General features: G+C 60.2%; 3 protein-coding genes across 4 annotated transcripts; all 3 read left to right on the forward strand.

Annotated features, from left to right (window-relative positions):
- The first annotated feature begins 1144 nt into the window (after window positions 1-1144).
- MATK (megakaryocyte-associated tyrosine kinase) lies at window positions 1145-8188 on the forward strand. 2 transcript variants are annotated; one of them, XM_056512479.1, is made up of 13 exons: window positions 1145-1317; window positions 3762-3818; window positions 4037-4150; window positions 4306-4421; window positions 4725-4944; window positions 5767-5860; window positions 5953-6018; window positions 6163-6262; window positions 6350-6434; window positions 6614-6687; window positions 6793-6988; window positions 7325-7411; window positions 7535-8188. In XM_056512479.1, exons 2-13 carry the CDS (start codon window positions 3810-3812, stop codon window positions 7715-7717), a joined length of 1344 nt encoding a protein of 447 aa, XP_056368454.1. In that variant the 5' UTR covers window positions 1145-1317; window positions 3762-3809; the 3' UTR covers window positions 7718-8188. The 2 variants fall into 2 exon arrangements, with proteins under 2 accessions (XP_056368454.1, XP_056368453.1); XM_056512478.1 differs by lacking the exon at window positions 3762-3818.
- A 105-nt stretch (window positions 8189-8293) lies between these two features.
- LOC130264379 (complexin-3-like) lies at window positions 8294-10845 on the forward strand. The gene is made up of 3 exons (XM_056512480.1): window positions 8294-9122; window positions 9750-9837; window positions 10140-10845. Exons 1-3 carry the CDS (start codon window positions 8968-8970, stop codon window positions 10362-10364), a joined length of 468 nt encoding a protein of 155 aa, XP_056368455.1. The 5' UTR covers window positions 8294-8967; the 3' UTR covers window positions 10365-10845.
- Window positions 10846-18991: 8146 nt separating this feature from the next.
- Window positions 18992-21840, forward strand: RAX2 (retina and anterior neural fold homeobox 2). The gene is made up of 2 exons (XM_056512481.1): window positions 18992-19234; window positions 21070-21840. Exons 1-2 carry the CDS (start codon window positions 18992-18994, stop codon window positions 21511-21513), a joined length of 687 nt encoding a protein of 228 aa, XP_056368456.1. The 3' UTR covers window positions 21514-21840.
- Window positions 21841-22841: the final 1001 nt, after the last annotated feature.

Raw genomic sequence — 22841 nt, forward strand, 5'->3', positions numbered from 1 at the left:
GCAGCAGGGCAGGGAAAGGTCATTTATTACATCTGAGGGACTGGTTCCGTGTGTGACACTGAGTTCTCCATGGTCACGTCTGTAACAACGGCCGGATGTGGCAAAACCCAAAGGTACAAAACATTTCTGCTTGTGGCAGGGAGCCTTGTGCAGATCCTGGGAGAGCAGCACAGAGCTGTAAGGGTGAGCTCATGTGTTCATTCTCCAACCCGTACAGATCAGGCTTCTAAGGATCCATCCCTACAAATACAGGGAGTGCCCCTGGGGAAATCCACCCCAAAAATTCTATGAACAGTCTGGCTTGAATGGCTTGGGGAAGTTGTTTGTGGATCGAAAAATATAACCAGGACCTGAAAGAACCAGCTACTTGGGATTAGTTTTCTTCTACAGTGCCTTTGCCCTTGAATTGCCAATGTTTTCTGAAGGCTTAAACACCATTTTATTTTTTTTTTTTTTAAAGTATACCCTAGAAGACCCCAAGACCCCTGAATGAAGTCTGGTGTTTGCCTACAACTGCATTTTCTTCTTTTTCACCATTTTGCTCAGAATATTGGAAATGCTGAACATTAGTGCAGAACTGGTGTGTGGTTTTTCTGGCTGGGATGATGAGCTGCCGAGGCAGTTATTCCCTCCTGACTCGTTGGGGGTGCTGCAGAATACAGATAAGCTGCTTCTCTTCCACAGTGCTACTCATTGAAAGGTCTCTCTGCCATTGCCTGTCCCAACCCACCATGCCTCTGGATTATCACTCCCTGGCCTGCTCCCAGATCAACCTGCTCTGAGGCTCACAGAGCCAATGCTGAGACAAGATTACACTTGGGCATCCCTGGTCCCAGCTCTTCCTCTCCTGCATCTCATCCTCCCTGGAGAGCTGTTGCCACCACAGACACCCACTCCACTGTCCCTGCCGTGGCCAGGCCAGCAGTGCTTACAGAACTGTCCCTCTTTTCAGAGGACTCTGATTCCCCCTCAGTGCCACAGGGGACAGAGCTGGTGAGCTCCAGTTCCCTCCTAGCGAGGGTGTGTAACTGTGCCCGCAAAGGGCAGAAGTTGCTCTAAGTGTTGTCAAATAATGAGTCATTTCTGATGGAGGTTTGAGGGCGCAGGCGGCGCTAGCATAGGGACCGCCCGGCTGCATCACAGCCTCAGCAGAGAGAAATCAGGAAATTGGGCCCCGGCTCTGGCTGGGAGATACCCTTGAACGTAGTGCTTGGCTCTGTGGGGGCAAGAGACTCTCCAGGAGTTGAGGAATCCAAGTCCAGGCTCAGCTGTGAGCTTCCCCTGACATCGCTGTCCGGCCCCATGGGCACGGCTGAGGTACGAGTGAGGAGCGGGAGGCGCTGCAGGGCGGGCGCGGGGCTGGGCGGGGGGATGCCCGGCTGTCCCCGTGTGCCAGCAGAGCGGTGGGGCTGCCCTGGGTCCGAGCGAGCCGCACTGCAGGGGTGTTTGTGCCCAGCTCTCAGCTCCATCTCAGCAGAGCTGCAGCCTCTGCAGGCGCGGTCCCCTCCTGCCACAGCGCTGTCAGGTCTGGCACCTCCCAGCTGGGGTAACTGTGCACTGCGAATAAGCTTGAGCTCTCCAGCCCAGCGTTGGGACAGCTCTACCAACCCCCACTATGATTCTGTGCTTCTCAACCTCATTGCAATTACTCAGGTTTACCAATTCATAAAAGTACAGAACTGCCCCAAAACAAAGAAGGGGCAAATTTCTCCTCTCGGGCTTTCTGCCTGCACCTCTGCTTGTGGGAACATTCATTCCAGTGATGGGAACCTCATGGATCAAACAGCTCCAGGAACAAAGAGCTGCTTTAGGACAAGGCATGTGAGTGTCACCAGGAGGGAGGTGATTCACTGCTGTCCCTGCTGGTGCCTGGGTGTGGCACTGGCTTGTGCCCAGGCTCTGCCAAGTGTCCATATGGGGTGTGTGTCCATCACCTTGAGCCCCAAGCCCAGCTGGGCAGAGGAAAACCTCTTCCCTTTGGTGCTCAAGTGGAAGATCTGCCCCTTCCCAGCACCAACTGTCAAACAGTCGCTTCTTTTCATCTGAAATTTCTGTCCTGGAGCAGCAGGAAGTGAAGGACTGCTGTCAGAGCTGCCACCAGCCCTCCTGGCTCAGCCAGAACATCACTCCTTGGGCCAGGATGCACCATGGCAGGGGTGTGGAGCAGACCCTGTTCTGATGTTCTGTGCTCATGAGGTCCTCACTAACCTGGAATTGATCTGAGCTGCACCCAGTCACATCAGCCTTTGACTGTGCCTGTGGGGAAGGCACACAGTGGCTGCCTTTGCAGCCCCAACTTCACCAAGACAATATCCATGGGTGGGCTCGAGGTGAGGGGATGGCAGTGCTGGGTAACAATGGCTTCTGGCAGAGACAAAACTGCTGCCTTTTGGTACTGACCTTGTAGCAGCTGCCACTGTCCCTGTTTTGTTGTTGTGGATATGGGCTGGCATAATCAGATAGTCCTTGGATCCACACTGCCACAGAGATGAGTTTTACCACCAGTGATGCAGAGCAGTGATTGTGACTCACCTTCCAAAGGAGCAAAGTCATCTCTGCTCCAAGGAGCTCATCCCCCAGCGTGGGCAGCAGGGGAGGGGGGGATTCTGCCCCTCTGCCTGCTCAGGTGAGACCCCACCTGCAGAGCTGCCCCAGCCCTGGGGAACAGCAGCAGGAGGACGTGGGGCTGCTGGAGCCAGTGCAGAGGAACCACGGAGATGCTGCAAGGGCTGGAGCCCCTCTGCTCTGGGGACAGCCTGGGACAGCTGGGGGTGCTCACCTGGAGAGGAGAAGGATCCAGGGAGAGATCAGAGCCCCTGGCAGGGCCTAAAGGGGCTCCAGGAGAGCTGGAGAGGGACTGGGGACAAGGGATGGAGGGACAGGACCCAGGGAATGGCTGCCACTGGCAGAGGGCAGGGCTGGATGGGATATTGGGCAGGAATTGTTCCCTGGGAGGGTGGGGAGCCCTGGCACAGGGTGCCCAGAGCAGCTGTGGCTGCCCCTGGATCCCTGGCAGTGTCCCAGGCCAGGCTGGACATTGGGGCTGGAGCAGCCTGGGACAGTGGGAGGTGTCCATGCCTGTGGCAAGGAGTAGAATGAGATGGGCTTTAAGGTCCCTCCCAAGCCATACCATTCCCTGATTCTATGATTCTCCCAAGGAGATGACAGTGGGGATGAAGGACTCCAGGAGGAAAAGACCCACAATTTTAAATTGCAAAGCTGTCATATGCATGCGAGCATGACCAGCTGGTGTCAAGGGCAGCACAGGGACATTGTGCAACCATCCCACAGCCAGTGCATGTGACAGTCCCACCTCAGCCCTGCCCATGTCCCAGCTGCCAGGCAGCCCCCACATCAGCCCTGCTGCATCCCACATCATGGGCCATGGCTGGTGCCTCCTGGGGCCCTGGTGACTCAGAGCTCCTAAAAGAGGAGGTGAAAAAGCAAGTTCCTTGTAAAACCACATTACCCCTGCACAGCTGTGGTGCTGGGCTCCTGCTGTGCCAGCAGAGCTGGTGGGAACTGGGGCCCCTCTTTGGTGGCAGAGAGCAGGAGTGCTGGGTCCTGCTCCCATCCGTGTGTGGGGCAGGAGTGTCCCCAGGACACACCTGCCACACGCAGAGTCTGCAGCCTTTTCCTCCATCCTGTGGTGTGAGGCTGTGTGAGGGACAGGAGCTGCACTGGCCAGGGGACAGCAGCTGTGACCTGGGACAAGTCAGCTCAGCCCTGTCCCTCCACAGCCCCTTTGGTTTCTTCTGCAGGTGGCAGCAGGAGAGGACAGGCAGCCCCTGATGCGCTGACGGTTGGCCATGCCTGGGGTGAGCAGGGCTGCACAGGGACACCCCCAATGCCAGCTGACACCGGGGGGACACCTGGTGTGCCCCCAGGACTGACGTGGGGTGGAGGAAGGCTCGTGCCCATCGCCCCTGGACCCCAGCCAGGGTTTCAGATGGTCCTTGGGGCTGGCCCTGGTGCTGGTGGGAAGCAGAGGGGTCCAGCTCTTGCTGTCCCTACTGACACTGCTTTCTCCTTGCAGAAGCACTGGCCCCCCGGGACGCAGTGTGTCACCAAGCATGACCACACCAAGCCCAAGCCCCGGGAGCTGGCCTTCCGCAAGGGCGACATGGTCACCATCATCGCGGCTGTGGAGGTGAGAGCTGCGGCTACTCAGCCACACGCTGCTGTGCTGAGAGCCATGGCCAGAACGGGGCTGCAGTGCCGTCAGCTCAGCTGCCACAGCCAGTCCCTTCTCTCCCAGGGGGATCCCCCCTTCCTTCCCCTGCTCTGAGACCCTCTTGTCCCCAGGGCAAAGGCTGGTACCGCGCCAGGCACAACGAGACGGGGCAGGAGGGGCTGCTGGCAGCCAGCGCCCTGCGGGAGCGTGGGGCCATCCGCGCCGACCCCAAACTCAGCCTGATGCCGTGAGTACGGGGGGGACTGGGGGGCCCCAGGGCACCCAGCTGAGCCCCTGCGAGCTGCAACAGCAGACGAGTCCAGCGTACTCCCCCCCATCCATGTTTTGGGTGGGCAGCTGGGGACACAGCATCCTCTAGCTGTGCCCTAGCAATGGAGGGATTTGCTGGGGCCCGTACCAGGCTTTAAGGACCCCCAGCTTGGGGAGGGGTTTCATGCAGCAGGCTCTGTGTAGCTTTGGCAGGGGCTCTGCTTTCCCCATCTCACTGCTGCCCCTGGCTCAGCCCCCTCTCCAACGCCCCTCTCCTCAGCTGGTTCCACGGGAAGATCTCAGGGGTGGAGGCAGTGCAGGAGCTGCAGCCCCCTGAGGACGGGCTGTTCCTGGTGCGTGAGTCTGTGCGGCACCCCGGTGATTACGTGCTGTGCGTGAGCTTTGGCAAGGAGGTGATCCACTACCGCGTGGTGCACGAGGAGAACACGCTCAGCATCGACAGCCAGCAGTACTTCTCCAACCTCATTGACATGATTGAGGTGAGACCCCCCGGGCAGAGAGTCCCACCAGTGCCAGAGAAGGGCAAGGACCTCATGGGCTCACATGGAGGCAGATCCTTGTCCTGCTCTCTGTGGTTTTCAGTGGTGTTTGTTACCTGGTTGTTCCCACTCAGTTTGGGGTCCAATGGGCAGATCTGGGATATCCCAAGGATGTCTCTGCAAACTAGCTGCAGTCCCAGTCCCCGGCCAAGGACCACATTACCTCTATCCCTGCTTATTCAGTGCTTCACATGGCAGGAAGACCCTGGTGGCCCCTGCCTCCCCTGGATTTTGAAGCATTTTGCCATGTCTCCCTCTGCTCAAATCCCACTCTCACCTTCTGACCCCACAGGGTTCCCAGGCTGTTGTATGAGCTCTCGCCCTTCCAGTGAGTTTTTCCTGGTGGCCCATACCTCACCCTGTCTCCTCTCCTGGCAGTTGCCACGGCTCATGTTTTCGTTTTAGACACAATTTTTGGGTGGCTCCTTTCCCTTCTCAGCTGCCCCAGCCTCACTTTAAAACTCCAAAAGTTGTCCTGTCCCATCCTATCTGGCTGATTCCACTCCCATCACCTCTGCAAACTGCCCTCAGCTGCTGCAGCACCTGCAGGGGGTTCAACCACACTGGTAGCATCCCATATCCTCTGCAGTCCATCGTGGTGTTCCTCTGGCTGTGCTCAGAGGGGAGCAAGGCTGAGACATGGGCTACCCTCGAGAGTGCTGATGGTGCAGTCTTGTGGAGCATCCCAAAGCTGTTCCCTGGACTCACACCCGAGCCTGAGGGTAAGAGCTGGCATCACCTCCATCTGTTCATCCTTGGCAGCATTACATGAAGGAGCAGGGAGCCATCTGCACCAAGCTTGTGAAGCCCAAGCCAAAATCTGGGATGAAGTCAGCTGAGGAGGAGTTGGCCAAAGGTAGGGGATAGTGGGAGAGGGCTGTGGTCTGCATTTTAGGGACAAGGCCCCAGTGGTGGCCCCTGCTAACCTGCCCTTGTGCCCATGCCCAGCTGGCTGGTTGCTGAACCTGAAGCACCTCACACTGGGAGACCGCATTGGGCAAGGCGAGTTCGGAGGTGGGTGAGAGGATGGGGCTGGATGTTCCCCAGGAGCAGCTTCCCCAGACAGCACCGCCTGATCCCCTCCCCATCCCATGGCATGGGGGGCTCAGCCTGGCGTGCAGGTGTGGGGCTCAGCCTGTCTCTCCCATGCTCTCCCAGATGTCCTGCAGGGCGAGTACATGGGGCAGAGGGTGGCTGTGAAGAACATCAAGTGCGATGTGACTGCCCAGGCCTTCCTGGCTGAAACAGCTGCCATGACGTGAGTGCTCCACGGAGCTGTGGCCCAGCCCTGCCTGCGGCCCGGGATGAGCAGGCATCTCCTTGACCCAGATCCCCTCCATTCCAGGAAGGTCCGGCACAAAAACCTTGTGTGTTTGCTGGGAGTGATCCTGCACAATGGTCTCTACATTGTCATGGAGTTCATGAGCAAGGTGAGAGCACCTGGCTGCTCCTCAGCCCGTGGGACCCATCACCACTTAGATTTGGGAACAATATCCCTGTCTGGGGGCTGAGTCATCACAGATGCCAGGCACTGCAGCATCTGCAGAAGGCCAAGTCTCCTGGCAGCCCCATCCTGTTGGTCCTGACTCATTTCATCCTCCTCTGTCAGGGCAACCTGGTGAACTTCCTGCGCACGCGGGGCCGAGCGCTCGTCCCAACCCAGCAGCTCCTCCTGTTCGCCCTGTAAGTCCCTGTCTCTCCTCTGGGCTGGCATCCAGAGCTCTGCCCCTACCTGTGCAGCCCCAGGGGACACACGGTGACAGGCTCTGTCTCACTCGGTTGTGGCAGGGATGTGGCTCAGGGCATGGACTACCTTGAGTCCAAGAAGTTGGTGCACCGGGACCTGGCTGCCCGCAACATCCTCATCTCCGAGGAGAACGTGGCCAAAGTGAGCGACTTCGGCTTGGCCCGGGTCAACCCCAAGGGTGCAGATGCCTCACTGCTCCCTGTGAAGTGGACGGCCCCAGAGGCCCTGAAACACAATGTGAGTGACACTGAGAGGGAAGGGGCTGGCCAGGGGGTCCTTCCAAAGCATCTCACCCCCTTGGCTTGCCCCTGCTTGCTCCCATCCCCACTGACCCACCCTGCCCCACAGGGGCCTCTGGCACAGTCAGCCCTGCATCTCCCAAAATCCTGTCTCTGTGCTGAGCAGGCATGCAGTGGGAATTGGGGCAGGATGATGGGACTGGGAGGTGCTCACAGCCTGGGGAGCTGGGGGGGGCAGGGGGCAGTCACTGTCTTCTATCTTGCCCTTGGGGAGCAGAAGGGCCCCAGGGCAGCCCTCATCTGGCTTCAGCCTCCCCCTCTCCTTCCGCCACAGAAATTCTCCTCCAAGTCAGACGTGTGGAGCTACGGGATCCTCCTGTGGGAAACCTTTTCCTTTGGACGAGCACCCTACCCCAAGCTGGTGAGCACTGTGCCAGGGAACAGCCCAGGTTACACCCCACTGGCACTCATGGGACAGGGACATCCCACTGCCCCCTGAGCAGAGCAGGAAGGGGGGTGCCAGCTAGTTTCTCCATCCTGGCAGGCCCTGAAGGAGGTGACGGAGCTGCTGGAGCAGGGGTACCGCATGGACCCCCCCGAGGGCTGCCCACCCACCGTCTATGCCCTGATGAAGAGCTGCTGGGAGCTGGAGCCAGGCAAGCGCCCATCCTTCAAGAAACTCACAGAGAAGCTGCAGAAGGAGCTGAAGCACCTGAGGGATATTTAATCCCCATTCTGCTACCAGGACCTGGGACCTGAAGCCCCTAAACTGCCCAGGGTTGGGAGTGGCAGGACAATAGAGGCCAGGAACAGGATGGCCTCTGGTGCTGCTCTCACCCCATGGAGATGGGGCAGCAGCCTCCCTCCATCCCAGCATGGTCCTTCCACCCACAACATAGCCCAAAGACGGTTGCCATGGGATTGATCTCCCCGGACCCACCAGAGTGGGAAGCACAGACCCCAGGGGAGCCATGCCCACACCCCCTGTGCTCAGCCCCAGGAGCAGATGCTGCATGTGGGGTCCCTTCAAGCTGTGACTCTGAGTGATAGGAGACAGGACTGGACATCACTCACTGGAGGATGAGGCCCCACCCTGACTCAGCCCTGCTCCAGCTCCACACAGGGATGCCAGCACAGCCAGCTAAACCACATGGATTTGAGCTTTTTTGATTAAACCAAAGAAATTAGTTCAACAGCATCTTTAAGCCTCTGAGGTGAAATTAGGCCTATCTCTCACTTGGGGCCTGACAAAGCCCAGTGAAAGGCTTTGGAGGGGCCAGGAGCTCTGGCCCTCAGAGCCCCCCATGCCATCCAGCCCCTCTCCCATCGGGTCTCTGTGCAGCAGGGGATTATGCTTTAATCAGAGGCTGTATGGGAATTGCTTTCATATAGATTACAGGCAGGGGCACATCCCCAGCAGTGGGGAGCCCCCAGCCCTCAGGCTCCCGAGCAATCTCGAGTCTCGGTGGAGCAGGGATTAGCGGGTGGGTGTGCACCCGCCACCGCCTTGTCTGCTGCCACTCCTTTGACCCCCGACTGGGTTTTTTCAGCTAATCCTCTTGTGTCTCCTATGTGCTGATTTCCTGCACCCCCAATTCCCCTGTATGTGTGGTTCTGGGTGCCCATGGCATGGGGCTCTTGCCAGGCTTGTGCTAGCCCTATGGGTGCTGCCCCAATTTGGGGCCCATGTAATGGGGGTATTTCAGTCTGACCCAGTGTGAGCTGCAGTTCGATGACCCTTCCACCTCTCCATCACTCTGATGTGGCAGCATCTGCTGCCCCCCTGCACTGCCACTGTCCCCTGCAAGCACCCTTGGGTGCAGCGAAGGGAAGGTCTTTCCACCCTGGCTGTGGCTTCCCCTCCTAATGCCTTAATCCGCCCCTGATCCGCGGCGCCCCTGGGGCTGGTTCCACTGACCTTGCAGGCACTGGGACCTGGTGGGCACCCTGGGGCAAGAGCTGCTGCGACCACCCACCATGGCCTCCTTCTTCATGGCCACCCTGAAGAGCTTCCAGGGGAGCAAGGACGAGTCCCCCAAGGGGGCCCCCAAGGATGACAAGGCGGCGGCGCTGCCCAACGGAATGGCCCGCGAGGAGTTTGAGGAGTACCAGCGGCAGCTGCTGGAGGCGAAGTAAGGCTTGGCTGGGGCTGGCGGGTCACTAGGGTCCCCCAACACACCAGAATCAGGATCCCACCTGCTGTGGGCTTTTCCCAGGGTGGCACAGGACAGGGAACAGGGGACAGGGAGGCAGCTGGGCCACAAGACAGTGCAGGGCATGTGCCCTTCAGTGTGTCTCCCCCACAGCATGGGGGGTCCATGGGGGTGCTGGCACAGGGCTGTGAAAGCAGCTTTGTGCACCACAGGTAACAAGGGGAACCCTCAGGTGTCAAAGCCCCAGGATGGGTCCAGCCCAGCACCCTTGGAACCAAGGGATGGGGGATCAGCTTGGGATTGGATTAAGGTCCCTCCTCCCTAGGAGCGGGTGCTGTGGGAACCCAGTGGTTCGGCACCAGGGAGATGAGAGGCTGCAGGAGCGAGTCCCTGCCATGGGCACCTTCATCAGGCACCTCTGAATCTGGGTGCTGAGCTGGGTGGACAGGATGCAGCTCCTGTTCCCAGATCCCCATTTTCACCCTCTTATGGGTCTCAGACCTTCTCCTTCCTGCCCTAGACAGGCTCTGCAGGAAGAGCAGGGAGATGTGGGGGTGGTCCTGGGGGGCTCGGTGGGGTAGGATGATGGTGTGGCCCCTGCTGCAGGATCGAGCGGGACAAGATGTTTGCACAGAGGAAGGCAGAACGGGCCACGGTGCGGATGCACCTGCGGGACAAGTACCACTTGGCCCAGGTAAGAACCAGCCTGTCTGCGGACCTGGGGGGCTCCCCTTGACCCGACATCACCCAGAACAGCGGCTGCCGTGCTCCCCCGGATGGGAGGGATTCCTGAAGAGGGCAGCAGACGGCCACTGTCTCTGTCTGGCTGCCGCCCACTGTCCATCCAGCATCCGAGTCTGGCACTGGACAGTCCTGGAATCCTCCCGTGCCCCCAGCACCCTGGGACTGGCTGTTCTCTGTTCCCCCGTCCGTCGCTCCCCCGTGGCAAGGCACCGTGTCTGTCCCCACCCGACACGCTCTCCCACCCGCGTCCAGGACGAGCGGGACGACGCCCAGGTGCACGTGGCGGGAGGTGCGGTGGAGCTGCCGCAGGACCTGGCAGCCATGGTGCACAGCGAGAAGGAGGAGGGCGAGGAGGAGGATGGCAGCGCCGGAGCCTTCGCCTTCCTGGCGAAGCTGCGGGAGGTGGAGCTGCCGGCGCTGCGGGACCGGGCGCTGGGCGGCGTGGACCAGGTGAAGGAGAAGTGCGCCCTGATGTAGCACGGCTGGCAGGTGACACCGGCAGCCCCTGACCCCGGGAGCCACGGGATGCGCAGGCTCTGGGTGCCTTTACTTGGGGTGCGGGTCGGAATACAGGTGTGGGTTTTCTTCCCCAAAACCATTCCCAGCTGCTTTCTCAGGGTGTGCAGGGATGCAGGATGCCTGGGTCCCCTCCGGCCGTTATGGTCGGGTCCCTCTCGTGGTGCTCCTGGTGTGAGGCCCCGTATGGGGCAGGTCCCTAGCACTGTTACCCCTCTCACCAGCCTTGGCACCGTGCACCATTTGGCTCAATAAATACAGCATTTGCTGGCACCATTCTGGTCGTCCTGCCGTATCCCGCAACTGCACAGTCCCTGTCCTGTTTGGTGAGGGGACATGATGACAGCGCTAGAGCCGGGCTGCCCCGTGTTCCCCGAGCCACCAGCCAGCCCAGGGTGCTTGGCCACTGGGTGCGTCTCCCCCCTTCTGCAGCAGCCCCCACTGCGACCCAGTGATGACCCTGCCTATGCCTTGGAGACAGCACCGGGAGGGGTGTGGAGCATTTACTCTCGTGCTCGAGCATCCCCTGCCAGTGGGGCAGCAGGGCCATCCCTTTGCCTGGGCCAGGGTGCCCGGCTGCCTCTTGCCCCGCCAGGGACTCTGTCCTGGGGGCTCGGCAGCAGCGCTGGCTTAAATGCCGCCGCGCCGGAAGGCCGGGGGCTGCTGAGATCACTAATACCTGCCTATTTTAGCGAGGTCTAATCTTCCTGAGTCGCCTGTCCCCGAGGACTAAGCTCGCTGAACCCGTGTGAAATGCGCGGCCAGCGCTGGCCCCAGCGGCACCTCCCGCCGGAGCCGGAGCCGCCGGGAATCACGCTGTGTGTGCATGAAAGGAAGGACGCGCTGAGCCGCCTCCGTCCTCCCCACGCCGCTGCCATCTGCTCCGGAAAGGCTGCGGGCCGGCCCTGCCCGGGCTGCCCACGGCCCGGGGCCGGGCTGCGAGGGGGCGGCCGGAGCCAGCGCAGGTGGGCTGGGAGCTCTGTCACCGAGCTCGGCGCTGGCACCGCAACCGTGGGGCTCAGCCGCTGCTGAGGAGCTGGAGCACACGGAGCAAGGAGCTCCCTGGATGCACGAGGTGCCCAGTTCCCCCTGGAATACCGCCGGGTACCAGTCCAGGGGCTGGTGGCTGCTGGAGCATCCCGGGGAGCGTGAGACAGGCTCGTCTGGGCCTGACACCGGGGAGCCTCCCGATGTTCGATGGCCCCACTGTCCCTGCTGTCCTCATCATCCCTGCTGCCTCTGCCATCATTCCCATCCCCGTTCGCCAGCTTCTCTTCAGAACTTAGGAAATCTCCCTTCGGGCACAGACCGCACGCGTGGGATGGGACCGTCTGTGCCACGCCCGTCCCTCGCCAGGTCCCTGAGGGGGAGCAGCTGCGGCACCAGCACAGGTCCCACCCCACATCGCTGTGCTCTCCCCGGGGCTGGGCTCGCCACCAAGTGCCGGCTGCTGGGATGGTGGCACTGAGGTCCTCAACGAGCTCTGTCACCACATCGTGCCCTGATGGGCAGCCCTCTCCCAGTGCTCCCAGTGGGGCTGCATGGGGTCTCCCAGCGCCAGCTGGGATTCGGGTCAGGACCCTCCGCCAGGTCTCCTTAGCTAATCGTCCTGCCCCCCCGCCCTCCCCATGCTGCCACCTGCCTCCCGCTCAGCACCCTTTTGGGTCACCCCTGCTGCCTCCCCGCCTGCCCAAGGCCTCTTAATGAACTAAAAAAGTGATAAATCCCCGGCCGAGCTGGTCACGTGAGGCCGGTGGCCCCCGGCCGCCCCCCGGCCCGACCCCCGCCTCCGGCCCCACCGCCCCGGTAAGCTGACGCAGCGTCTCTAAGCGTTAGCAGCTTTGCGCGCTAATAGGATTAGGGAGGTTTAAAACTGTCATTTGAGTGAACTAAACCCCCTGATACTCTGCATTGCACCTTCTTAACCAATTTGCCTTCAATTAGGGTAATTGGGAAACTAGCAAAGAAGTATAGCATTAATATTTTAAAGTGATGAAGCGATTACGGGCCTTGGACAAGGAAGCAAATCAATTTGCTATCTGCTCCTAAAAGGCAATTATAATCATTTGGCAAATCAGCCTGCTGGCTCCCCCCGGGCGAGGCAACACCTTGCGGCGGCCGCGGGGCCGGCCCGGCACACACAGCGCGGGGCCGGGCAGCTGGGCACCCCAAACCCGCCCCCAAACCCGCACCCTGGGCACCCTCCGCCCCCAAACTCGGCACCCTGGGGACTCCCCGCACCCAAACCCGCACCCTGGGCACCCTCCGCCCCCAAACCCGCACCCTGGGCACCCTCCGCCCCCAAACTCGGCACCCTGGGGACTCCCCGCACCCAAACCCGCACCCTGGGCACCCTCCGCCCCCAAACCCGGCACCCTGGGGACCTTCCCGAACCCAAACCCGGCACCCTAGGTACCCCCTGAACCCAAACCCGGCATCCTAGGGACCCCCTGAACCCAAACCCGCATCCTGGGGATTCCCTGCCCCCAAACCCTGGGGACTCCCCGCACTCCCGGGCCAGTGGGGCACCCTGGGGAAACCTGCCGAGGGCCATCACTGTGGGGTACAGGGCTCCAGCACTCGGCACCGTGGCCAGCACGGGCATGTGGGCGAGTGGGGTGCAGTTGCACCTCTGGCCCCACACATCGCCCCTGCCCCGGGGATGTCCCAGTGCCTCCGCAGGCAGCTCCTCCCTGCTCTCCCCGCACTCCCCGCACGGCATGGGGGTGTCACCCCATCCCAGGGGCTGCCCGGCCCGCCTGTACGTGTCATGCCATCCCTGGTGTGTGGTTTTGCCGTCCCCGGAGCAGTGCCAGCCTGTCCCTGGAGTGGTGGCGCACTGCCCCCGGGGCAGTGGAGTGCCATCCCCAAGACAACATCACACTGTCCCCAAAGAGGGGTGAGACAGAGCGGATGGAGCCTCACAGCCCCAGCGGGGGACAACAGGATGCACTCGGACCCGCACCAGGACACAGAGGGGGCTGTGGGGTCTCGCTGCCAGCAGCTCTTGGGGGGAGGGCACAGACCCTCTGAGGGCCAGCAGCCACCCACACAGGGTGCTGGGGTCCAAAACCCCCGCAGTGACATTTGCCATCAGAAAGGGGAAGCAAGGCAATGAGAGGAAGGGAGTGGGAGGAAGCCTAGACAGGTCCGGGGGCGGCAGCGGTTGCAGGTGGCAGGAAGACAGTTTTGGGAGAAAGTAAAAGTCAGCAAAGAAAGAAAAGGGCAAAATCCACCCTACATGATGGGGGCTGTGAGCAGCACCAAGCACATCCCCCAGCACAGCCCAGGACCCCCACCATAATGTTTCCATCATTCCTTGGGGCCCAGGGGCCGCAGTGGGAGTGGGGAGAAGAAGAATGGCAGCCCTGCCCCTCAGCCTGGCTGCCTTTGTCCCACACCCCCTCAGGCCAGGGCCCATGGGCACTCTCCAGGGATTGTCCCTTTGCCTGGACCACAGCTGGTCCCCATAGGGTGTTCCCATGCCTGGTCCCAGTGCTCAGTCCATGAGTCCATGACTCATCCCCATGCCTGGTTCCATGGGCATGGGCAAGTGTGGCTGCTCCCCACACTTGGCCCTCCTGTCTTGACCCTCTCTGGTCCCTGTGAGTGTTCCCCACCTGGTCTTCATACCAGGTCCCCAAGGTTGTTCAGGGGCCTGATCTCTATGACTGGTGCCTACATCTGGGCCCACAGCCAGATCCCAGAGCAGGTCCCCAGACCGTGTCCACAGCCTGGGTCCTCATAGCTGGAACCCATATCTGGTCCCTGTCCCTACACCTATCCCCATCTCTGGTCCCCACATGGGCAGGGCTCTGCAGGCAGCATCACTGGGAGCCACAGGGCCACCCACGTTGTCACAGGGCCACCCCCAGGCTCACCATCCCTATCCAGGGGGGACAACACCCATCACTGCAGCATCCCCATCCCAACGAGGCTTGGGGCATCTGCCCCAGACCCCATCCCTGGGGCAGAGCCTCCACAGCCCAAGGAAATCCTGCCCCTTCCCCCTCCATCCTTTCTTCTCCTCTCCCCCTGTTTCTAATTCTTTCTCCTCGCCCGTAATGAGGGGATTACATGGCAAACTCCAGCAGGACGCCTTTGTGGGGAGACAATCCGAGTGGGGAAGGCAGTTCGGGGCTTTGTCCGCCGCTGCCCCCCCGGACCCGTGCTGGGGGGACATTTAGAGCAATTACTTGTCCAGAAAGTAACTGTCAATCATTCTTAAAGGGGAAGGCCTCCAATTAATAACCTCGTCTTAATCCTTTGGACTCATTTCCAATCTGCGGTGCCTTGGTGACATCTGCAACACTAAATAAAGATTCTCCCGAGCCTTAGCACGGCGGTTCTGTGACAAATAAGAAGACTAGAGGCAACTTTGGCTGCCAAAGCTGCGAGATTGGTGAGGTTGAGCCGCTTGTTTGGTTCCCGGGAGGGACCAGCAAAGTTAAATACTCCTGGAAAAGCCGAGCTGGGCCCAGCAGGTAACGCCGTTTTTTTCCAATTCGGGACAAAGTGCTGGGGGAAGATGCTGAGGAGGGGAGTGGGTGTCCCCAGGGTGTGCCCAGGGTTGGTGTTGGTGTTGGGGACGGGGCTGGCACCATTCCCTGGGGACACAGGAACGGGTGTGGGCGCCCGCCAGTGTCTCTCGCCCCGAATCACACAGAGCCAGGGGCAGGAGCCACCCGTGCTCCTACCACCCTGCTCATACCACCCAGGTGGCTTGAGCCCAGGGAGCCAAGTCCTGGCACCCAGATGGGCTTCCAAAGGCAAAGAATGGGGTCTCAGTGGAAGCTGGGGCTGTCCCTGGACTGTCTCTTCCACATCCCCTGCTGCCAGGGGAGGCCACTTGTTCTCTCTGATGTTCTGCTGCTTTGCAGTACTCTGGAAGTGAGATTTTTCATCCACTTAGACCAGGGTTCAATGTTGTTTATGTTGTTTTTTTGGGCGTCTTTACGTCTGGGGGGAGCCATCCCCTCCCCCCAGCTGGCAGCCCCCACAGGAAAACCATGGGCTGGGGCATCGAAGAGTGGGGAAGAACTCTCCTGAGGTATGGGGTCCTTATGTTTCCCAGCACAAGTTTGCAGCTTAAAGGCTTAAACCCAAAAATTCCCGCTAGCTTGACAATGCTGCAGGAAGATGTCCTGTGGGAGCCAGAGTTTAGCAGTTCCCCCACCCCCAGCTCAGCGTGGCCTGTTTCCAGGCAGGATTCCCAAAACACTGGTGGCAAAGGCTTGGGAGTCCTGAGGTCAGTCCCTGGAGGATGGGGAATATGGGGTGGTTGGTTGGTGCTGATGTGCTCCCAGCCTGTCTGTAATGCTCCCCCTTCCCCACTCAGGGACATCTGTGCCCCTGGCCAGGCCGAGGCAGATCGGGGTGGGGGTCCCGCCCTCGCCCCATCCCGCAGGCTCGGGTGCTGCCGCCCTGCTGTCCGGTCACTGCTGCTCCGGTGTTTGGCTGTTCTTGGCTCATCTGTGCTCCCAGGTTGGGATTTGCTGCTCTCTGGGGAGTTTCTGGCTCCTTTGCTTTCTGATGGGGTTAGGGGGTGAACCATGGGGCTCCATCTCCGCACCTTAACCCTGCCCCCCACCTTTGCCCCACTTCTTCTCCCGCATGCCCCATCTTCGCCCCAGCCCCCCCAGCCTCTCTCACTCATCCTCCCCAGTGCCCATCTCACCCATCCCCATTGCCCCAGCTCCCCTCACTGCTCCACGGGACCTTGGGACATGACTGGGCAGGGCAGATGGGGATCCCGATGGTGTGCTGGGTCCCTTGGGGGGCCTGTGCCCCAGGAGGGTGCTCTAGGTGCTCAGCCCCCTCTCTCCTCTCCTTGCAGGTGTGGAGCTGTGCAAATGAGAAACAGGTAAGTGACAACAGGATGGCAGTGGGGGACTCCATCCCCTCCCTGTGTCCCTGACCCCAGAACACACTGTGATGCTCACACAGTGACCACAGGGCTCCTTGCTTCCCCTACCCTCCCCCTCATCCTCCCCTGCTGCCCTGGGGCACCTCAGGGTGCAGCACCCAACACCCCTGCCCTGACCTGTGGCTCCCCTGAGGCATCCTGAGACTGCCTGGACCCAGAGCTCCAAGGGCTACAGACACCCCGTGAGGGTCTGTAGGGCATCGGGGGGGCTTACAGCTGCCGAGGGCACACACAGCGTGCTGCACTCCCTGCACACACAGTACTGCATGTGCACAGCCCTTCTGTGAGTGCAGCACCCACTGGGTGTGCAACACACACTGCACTCGCTGCACACACTGCACACACTGCACACACTGCACACACTGGACACACTGGACACCTGCACACACTGGACACACTGCACACACCTGCACACACTGCACACCTGCACTCACTGAATACACAGCACTTACTGCACAGCTGCACTCACTGCACACACTGCACACTGCACACACTGCACACACTGCACACACTGCACATACTGCACACCTGCACACACTGCACATACTGCACACACTGCACACCTGCACACCTGCACTCACTGCACATACTGCACACCTGCACACCCTGCACACACTGCACTCACTGCACACACTGCACACACTGCACACACTGCACTCACTGCACACACTGAATACACAGCACACACTGCACCCTGCACACATTGCACTCACTGCACACACAGCTCCTGGGCATGCACTGATTGCACTGGACACTCTGCCCACACCATACACCCACAGCAGCACCAGGCACACGCTCCTTGTGTTGGGTACACTGCACACAGGCACAGCACACGCCTCACAAGCACTGCACAGACACTGCACATTGCCACACACATGCAGGCACTGCTTGTGCTGTATTGCATGGTGTGTGCCACACGTGTGCTCTGCACATGCCTCTGCTGCATGTGCCACGTGCACTGCACTCACTGCACACACACTGCACTCCCTACACTCCCTGCACTCACTGCACATTCTGCACACACTGGACACATGCTGTGCACACTGCACTCATTGCACTCACTGCACACACTGGACACTGCACTCACTGCACACTCTGCACTCACTGCACACACTGCACACCTGCACACTCTGCACTCACTGAACACCTGCACACACTGCACACACTGCACTTGCTGCACACACTGGACACTGCACACACTGCACACACTGCACACTCTGCACTCACTGAACACCTGCACACACTGCACTCACTGCACACACTGCACACACTGCACACACTGCACTCACTGAACACCTGCACACTCTGCACTCACTGAACACCTGCACACACTGCACACACTGCACACACTGCACACACTGCACACCTGCACACACTGCACTCACTGCACATGCTGCACACCTGCACTCACTGCACACTGAACATATACTGGTACCCACTGGCTGTGCATGCCCCACACAAACTGTGCTGCCTGCACCCCCACGGCGCTGTGCACACTCACTGAGCCCTGTGTGCATCAATGCAGGCACTGCACAGCGTGTGCTGCATGCATGGCACACAGGCACTGCACCCTAGTACTGCACAGCCCCACCCCCATACGTACACACCTGTGCCGTGCACACGCTGCACACCTTCCACCGCATGCTCAGCCCACTCCACATTCCCCACACACACCTGTGCCTCACTGGGAGCACCCCTGAGCACCCCTGGGCCCCTGCCCAGGTACAGGCATGGACACAGGTGCCGTGGGCACACTGTGCACACCCCCACTACACACACAGCACCCCAACACAGACACCCCTGTGTGCACAGCCTGGGCAACACCCAACACTCACGCCCTGCCCACTGCCCTCTAGGACCCCCATTTTCCCCCTCCCAGCATGAACCCACTCTCCTTTTCCCTCCCCTGTCTTTGCTGGCAGGTCTGGGCAATGCAGTGCCTTCCCCTTGCCCCAGGATTATGGTTTTCTGCCCCATTTCCATGTCTGCCGACATCCTCACGGTGGAAAGAGACCCTTAATCCTCTGCAAATACTGCAGGAAGATTTCAGATGCCGGATAAAAAGCTTAAAGATGAAACATTGCCAGGGTTGAAAATGCTTATGAGAGTCACCAAAACGGTTATTAGCCGAGGGACAGTGCCAGGTCATTCCCACCCAGCCTGGGGACTGACACTGTCCTCCAGCGTTCCAGGGCCAGCCTTCACCACACAAGAGGCTGGACAAGAGAAGCTGCATAGGAAGAAGGCAATTAACCCAGACTTGGTCCCCTCCAGGCCAGGGCACAGAGAGATCAGGTTGGCTCTCTGTGATAGCACTTTCATAAAATCCTCTATTTTATAGGAAATTTGACTTTTAGCACCAGTGGGTTCATTGGCCCAGTGGCATCGGACAGCAGAGCCAAGTGCAAGGCATCCCTTAGATTCTGGGTCAGTCCTGAGGACCCTGGGTCAGTCCCTGGGACTGTGGATCAGCCCCCAGGACACCACAGCCCTGGGATCCTCTGCTGTGGCAGAGAGGATTATGCCTTTGCATAACCTGTTCCTAGGGCCACCCTATCTTCCCATCCCTCTGTTTGTTGTCCGTCCATCCCTGGAGTGGGGACACACGCGGGGTCCTAAGCCCCCACACCCTCTAACTCTGCAGTGCCCCCCAGGTGCCACCATGTTCCTGAATAAGTGCGAGGGGGAGCTGGGTGAGCTGCGGAAGCCAGGGGACGGCGAGGGGACGCCGCCGGCCGCCGCCGAGGAGGAGCAGCCCAAGAAGAAGCACCGGCGGAACCGCACCACCTTCACCACGTACCAGCTGCACGAGCTGGAGCGCGCCTTCGAGAAGTCCCACTACCCCGACGTGTACAGCCGCGAGGAGCTGGCCATGAAGGTCAACCTGCCGGAGGTCCGCGTGCAGGTAGGGAGGGCAGCACCTGCACCTGGCCCTGAGCAGTGCCAGAGGGACCCCGAGGTGCTGCAAGCTCTGCTCAGCTCTCGGCTCCAGTGCCAATGCCTCCCTCTGTGTCTCAGTTTCCCCTTCGCTTGAGACAGGAGCGGCATCTCTGCAGAGCCAGCTGCTTCTGACAAAGCCAGGGAAAGGGTTCAATGGCTGAGCCTTGTTCCTCCACGGGGTCCCAGTTTGACTCACAAGGTCTCAGTTGGGCCCATAGGCCAGAGGCTCTGTTAGGGCAACTGGATGGTTTTCAGAAACTTTTCCCCCTTTTGGTAGTGGCTGTTCCCATCCCTCCTGCTGCTCGTATGGGAAAATGGCCAAAAATCCCACCTTGGCTGATTGCAGCCCCTTCCAGGTCTTTTGGGCTGGGAAAGCACAAGATCCTCATGGATTTGAGGGTTTTAGCTTGTTAGAGCAGGGCAGATTGGCAGGGCAGTGGGTCTGGGGAGGTTCTGTTCCTTAGGCTGCAGCAAAAGGCTCATGGGGAGACAGCAGAGCCTGGGAAGAGCCTGGGGTCCCACCAGTCCTCTCCCCACTATGCCTGGACTGGTGGGGTGAGATCAGGGAGGGAGAAAGGGTCAGGGAGCTGAAGTAATAAACCCACTGTGAACCATAGCAGTAACCCCCCAAAAAATGAACTGAATTCCCCAGGCCTCAACCCCAGTCAAGACAATGCAGCCTTTTTTGTGGGGGTCCAAACTGTAAAGACAACTCTGCTGAGCTCTCAGAGCAACAACCAACTTCATAGAATCACAGAATCGTTCAGGTTGGAAAAGTGCTCTGAGACCATAGAGTCCAACTGCTCCCCCAGCACTGCCAAGGCCACCACCAATCCATGTCCCTAAGTGCCACATCCACATGTCTTATAAGACCCTCCAGGAATGAGGACTCCACCGCTGCCCTAGGGAAGAAGTTTCCACTAACTTTCCAAGCTAACCCTCTCCTCGCACAGCTCGAGGCAGTTTGCTCCTGTCCTGTCCCTTGCTCCCTGGGAGAAGAGCACAACCCCCACCTGGCTCCACTGTCCTGTCAGGGAGTTGTAGAGAGTCAGAAGGTCCTCCCCAAGCCTCCTCTTCTCCTGGCTGGGCTCCCCCAGCTTCCTCAGCTGCTCCTTTATCCAACTCGTGCTCCAGCCCTTTCCCCAGCTCCCTTCTCTTGACATTCAGTTTGCACCAGACAGTCCAGTGACCATCCATGGAACCCTCCCCTTCCTCAGTCAGCCATTCATCTTTCCTCCTCTTTGCCTCCTGCAGCAGACCCCTGTGCCCTGTGCTGCTCCGGGGACACAGGGACCAGCATTTTAATGAGCAGTTCCCACGGGGCCAGACGTCACCGCTGGATTTGGGTTGCCGGTCCCTGTCGTTCCTGCTGGGTTTTGGCACAACTGTGACTGTTTAACTTATAAAAGCTGTGACCGAGGGGCTGGGAAGGTTGGGCAACATTGTCCCATGGACTGCTGGGAGTCTGCAGGGCCAGGGTGCATGTTCCCATGGAGCAGAAGGGGCTGTGTGCTTACACCTCTCACTTCCCACACCTTGGAGATGTCCTTGGTCTCTGGGGCTTGCGGGAGAGGTCTGGCAAAGGTGCTGGGATTGCTGGAGCCCTGTAGGACAGCCCTCACGGGATGGGGTACCTCATATGGGACACCCTCGCCTCGAGCACTCCCTGTGGGGCACCCCCCATGGGTTACTGCAGAACGGGGCACCCTGCCTGAGGCAGAGACATGGGGCACCCTGCATGGGACACACTGCAAGGGTCCAGCTGGGCACAGTGAGCTCACCGTGGCTCTCACCTTGCAGGTCTGGTTCCAGAACCGACGAGCCAAGTGGAGGAGGCAGGAGAAGATGGAGGCCAGTTCCATGAAACTCCATGACACGCCTGTGCTCTCCTTCAACCGACCCCCCATGACCCCCAACGTGGGGCCCATAAGCAACTCCCTCCCACTCGACCCATGGCTGACATCCCCCATCTCCAGCGCCACCACGGTCCACAGCATCCCCGGCTTCATGGGAGCCCCCCAGGCCCTGCAGCCCCCCTATGCTGGGCACTCCTTCCTCAACACGCCCCCGCCGATGGCGCAGGGCATGCAGCCCATGGCCCCCGCACCCTACCAGTGCGGCACCCCCTTTGTGGACAAGTACCCGCTGGAGGAAGTGGACCAGAGGAGCTCCAGCATCGCCTCGCTCCGCATGAAAGCCAAGGAGCACATTCAGACCATTGACAAGACCTGGCAGCCCATTTGATGAACGCTGCCCTCCGAGCTCCTGGCCGCCGTTCCTGCCCCTGGTGCTGGCTCGGCCCCACGGTGGGTGAGGGACGACAGTGGGTGCTCAGCAGGACCAAAGCTGGCACCGGGCAGGGATGCCAGCTGCATCTTCCCCACGCTGACCCAGCACTGGTGGTGTCAGGAGAGAGAGTCAGGTGCTGGCAGGACTCCACGGCAGGGGGGAAGCAATCCAGGAGAGCCCCTTTGCCTCTCTGAGGCACCAAGATCAGCTGAGGACCTGGCTGAAGCTCTGGCATCCTACTGTGCCACTGGGCCACCCACCACACCCCAGCTGGACACCTCCTTTCTCTACACCCCACTCCCTTTCCATTATTATTAATTTTTTTTAATGCTGCAGATTTAAACAAAACTGAACAGAAAGGTCTAGTTTTGTAGGAAGTACTTGGGGGGATGTTTTAGCTGCGTTGGGGCACGCTGCTGGTTGTGCCAGGAGATGCAGCAGCGCCGAGAGCACGGGTGTATTATCAGTAAAGAGATAAGCTGCACAGCTGCCGCATGCTGGAGTCGGGCGCTGCCGGGGCCTCGGTCATGCCGTGCCCTCCTTTGCACTGGGTGGCTACCAAGCCTCTGCCAGAAAGGAGCTTTCCCTGTCAGGCATGGGAGCATCATCCCTGCACTCTCCTGTCCTGCTCCCTCAGATTGCTGCGTGCAGGGCTGGGCCAGCAGCAGGGCCAGCAGCAGGGCACAGGTGACCTGATCCAGCCCCAGTTGGGACTGGGACTGGCTTGTGCTGCGCCGTGGCCTCATGCAGGTCCCCTGCTCGACTGTCCCTTAGGGGCTGTGCCCATTGCCCCCCACCCTAACCACTCCCAGGGGTGCCAGTGGCAGAGGGCTGCCAGAGTTGTGCTGGTGGGAGGATGGGTAGCAGCAGGACCCCTGGCCAGGGCTGGTGAGAAGAGGGAGCGGCTGTGAGACCTGGGGTCACCACAACAGGGTTGTTGGGGCACACCAAGACCTGGCTTACCCCTTGCTAGTGTTTCCTGCCAGGTGGGAACTGGGTGGTGGTGACAAGGTGCCGTGTCCTTGTGGGTCCCCAGAGTGACTTTGCAACTCTGGGGGACCCCATCTGTCCACCTGCTGGAGCTTGGGGCACAGCCAGTGCAACCAGCACCCTCACCCATAGCAAAGGCCAGCATGGCCCCAGCACACGACTGAGTCCATAGTGGCTTTGAGGTGCTTAAGCACAGCTGGGACAGCAAGACAGGGAGGCTTATCCCTGGGTGAGCGGGTGCCCTGGGTCCCTGAAATGTCCAGAGGTGTTCTAGATTCCAGGGGTGCCCCAGT

This window comes from Oenanthe melanoleuca, chromosome 28, assembly GCF_029582105.1.
Source record: "Oenanthe melanoleuca isolate GR-GAL-2019-014 chromosome 28, OMel1.0, whole genome shotgun sequence".
NCBI classification, from domain to species: Eukaryota; Metazoa; Chordata; class Aves; order Passeriformes; family Muscicapidae; genus Oenanthe; species Oenanthe melanoleuca.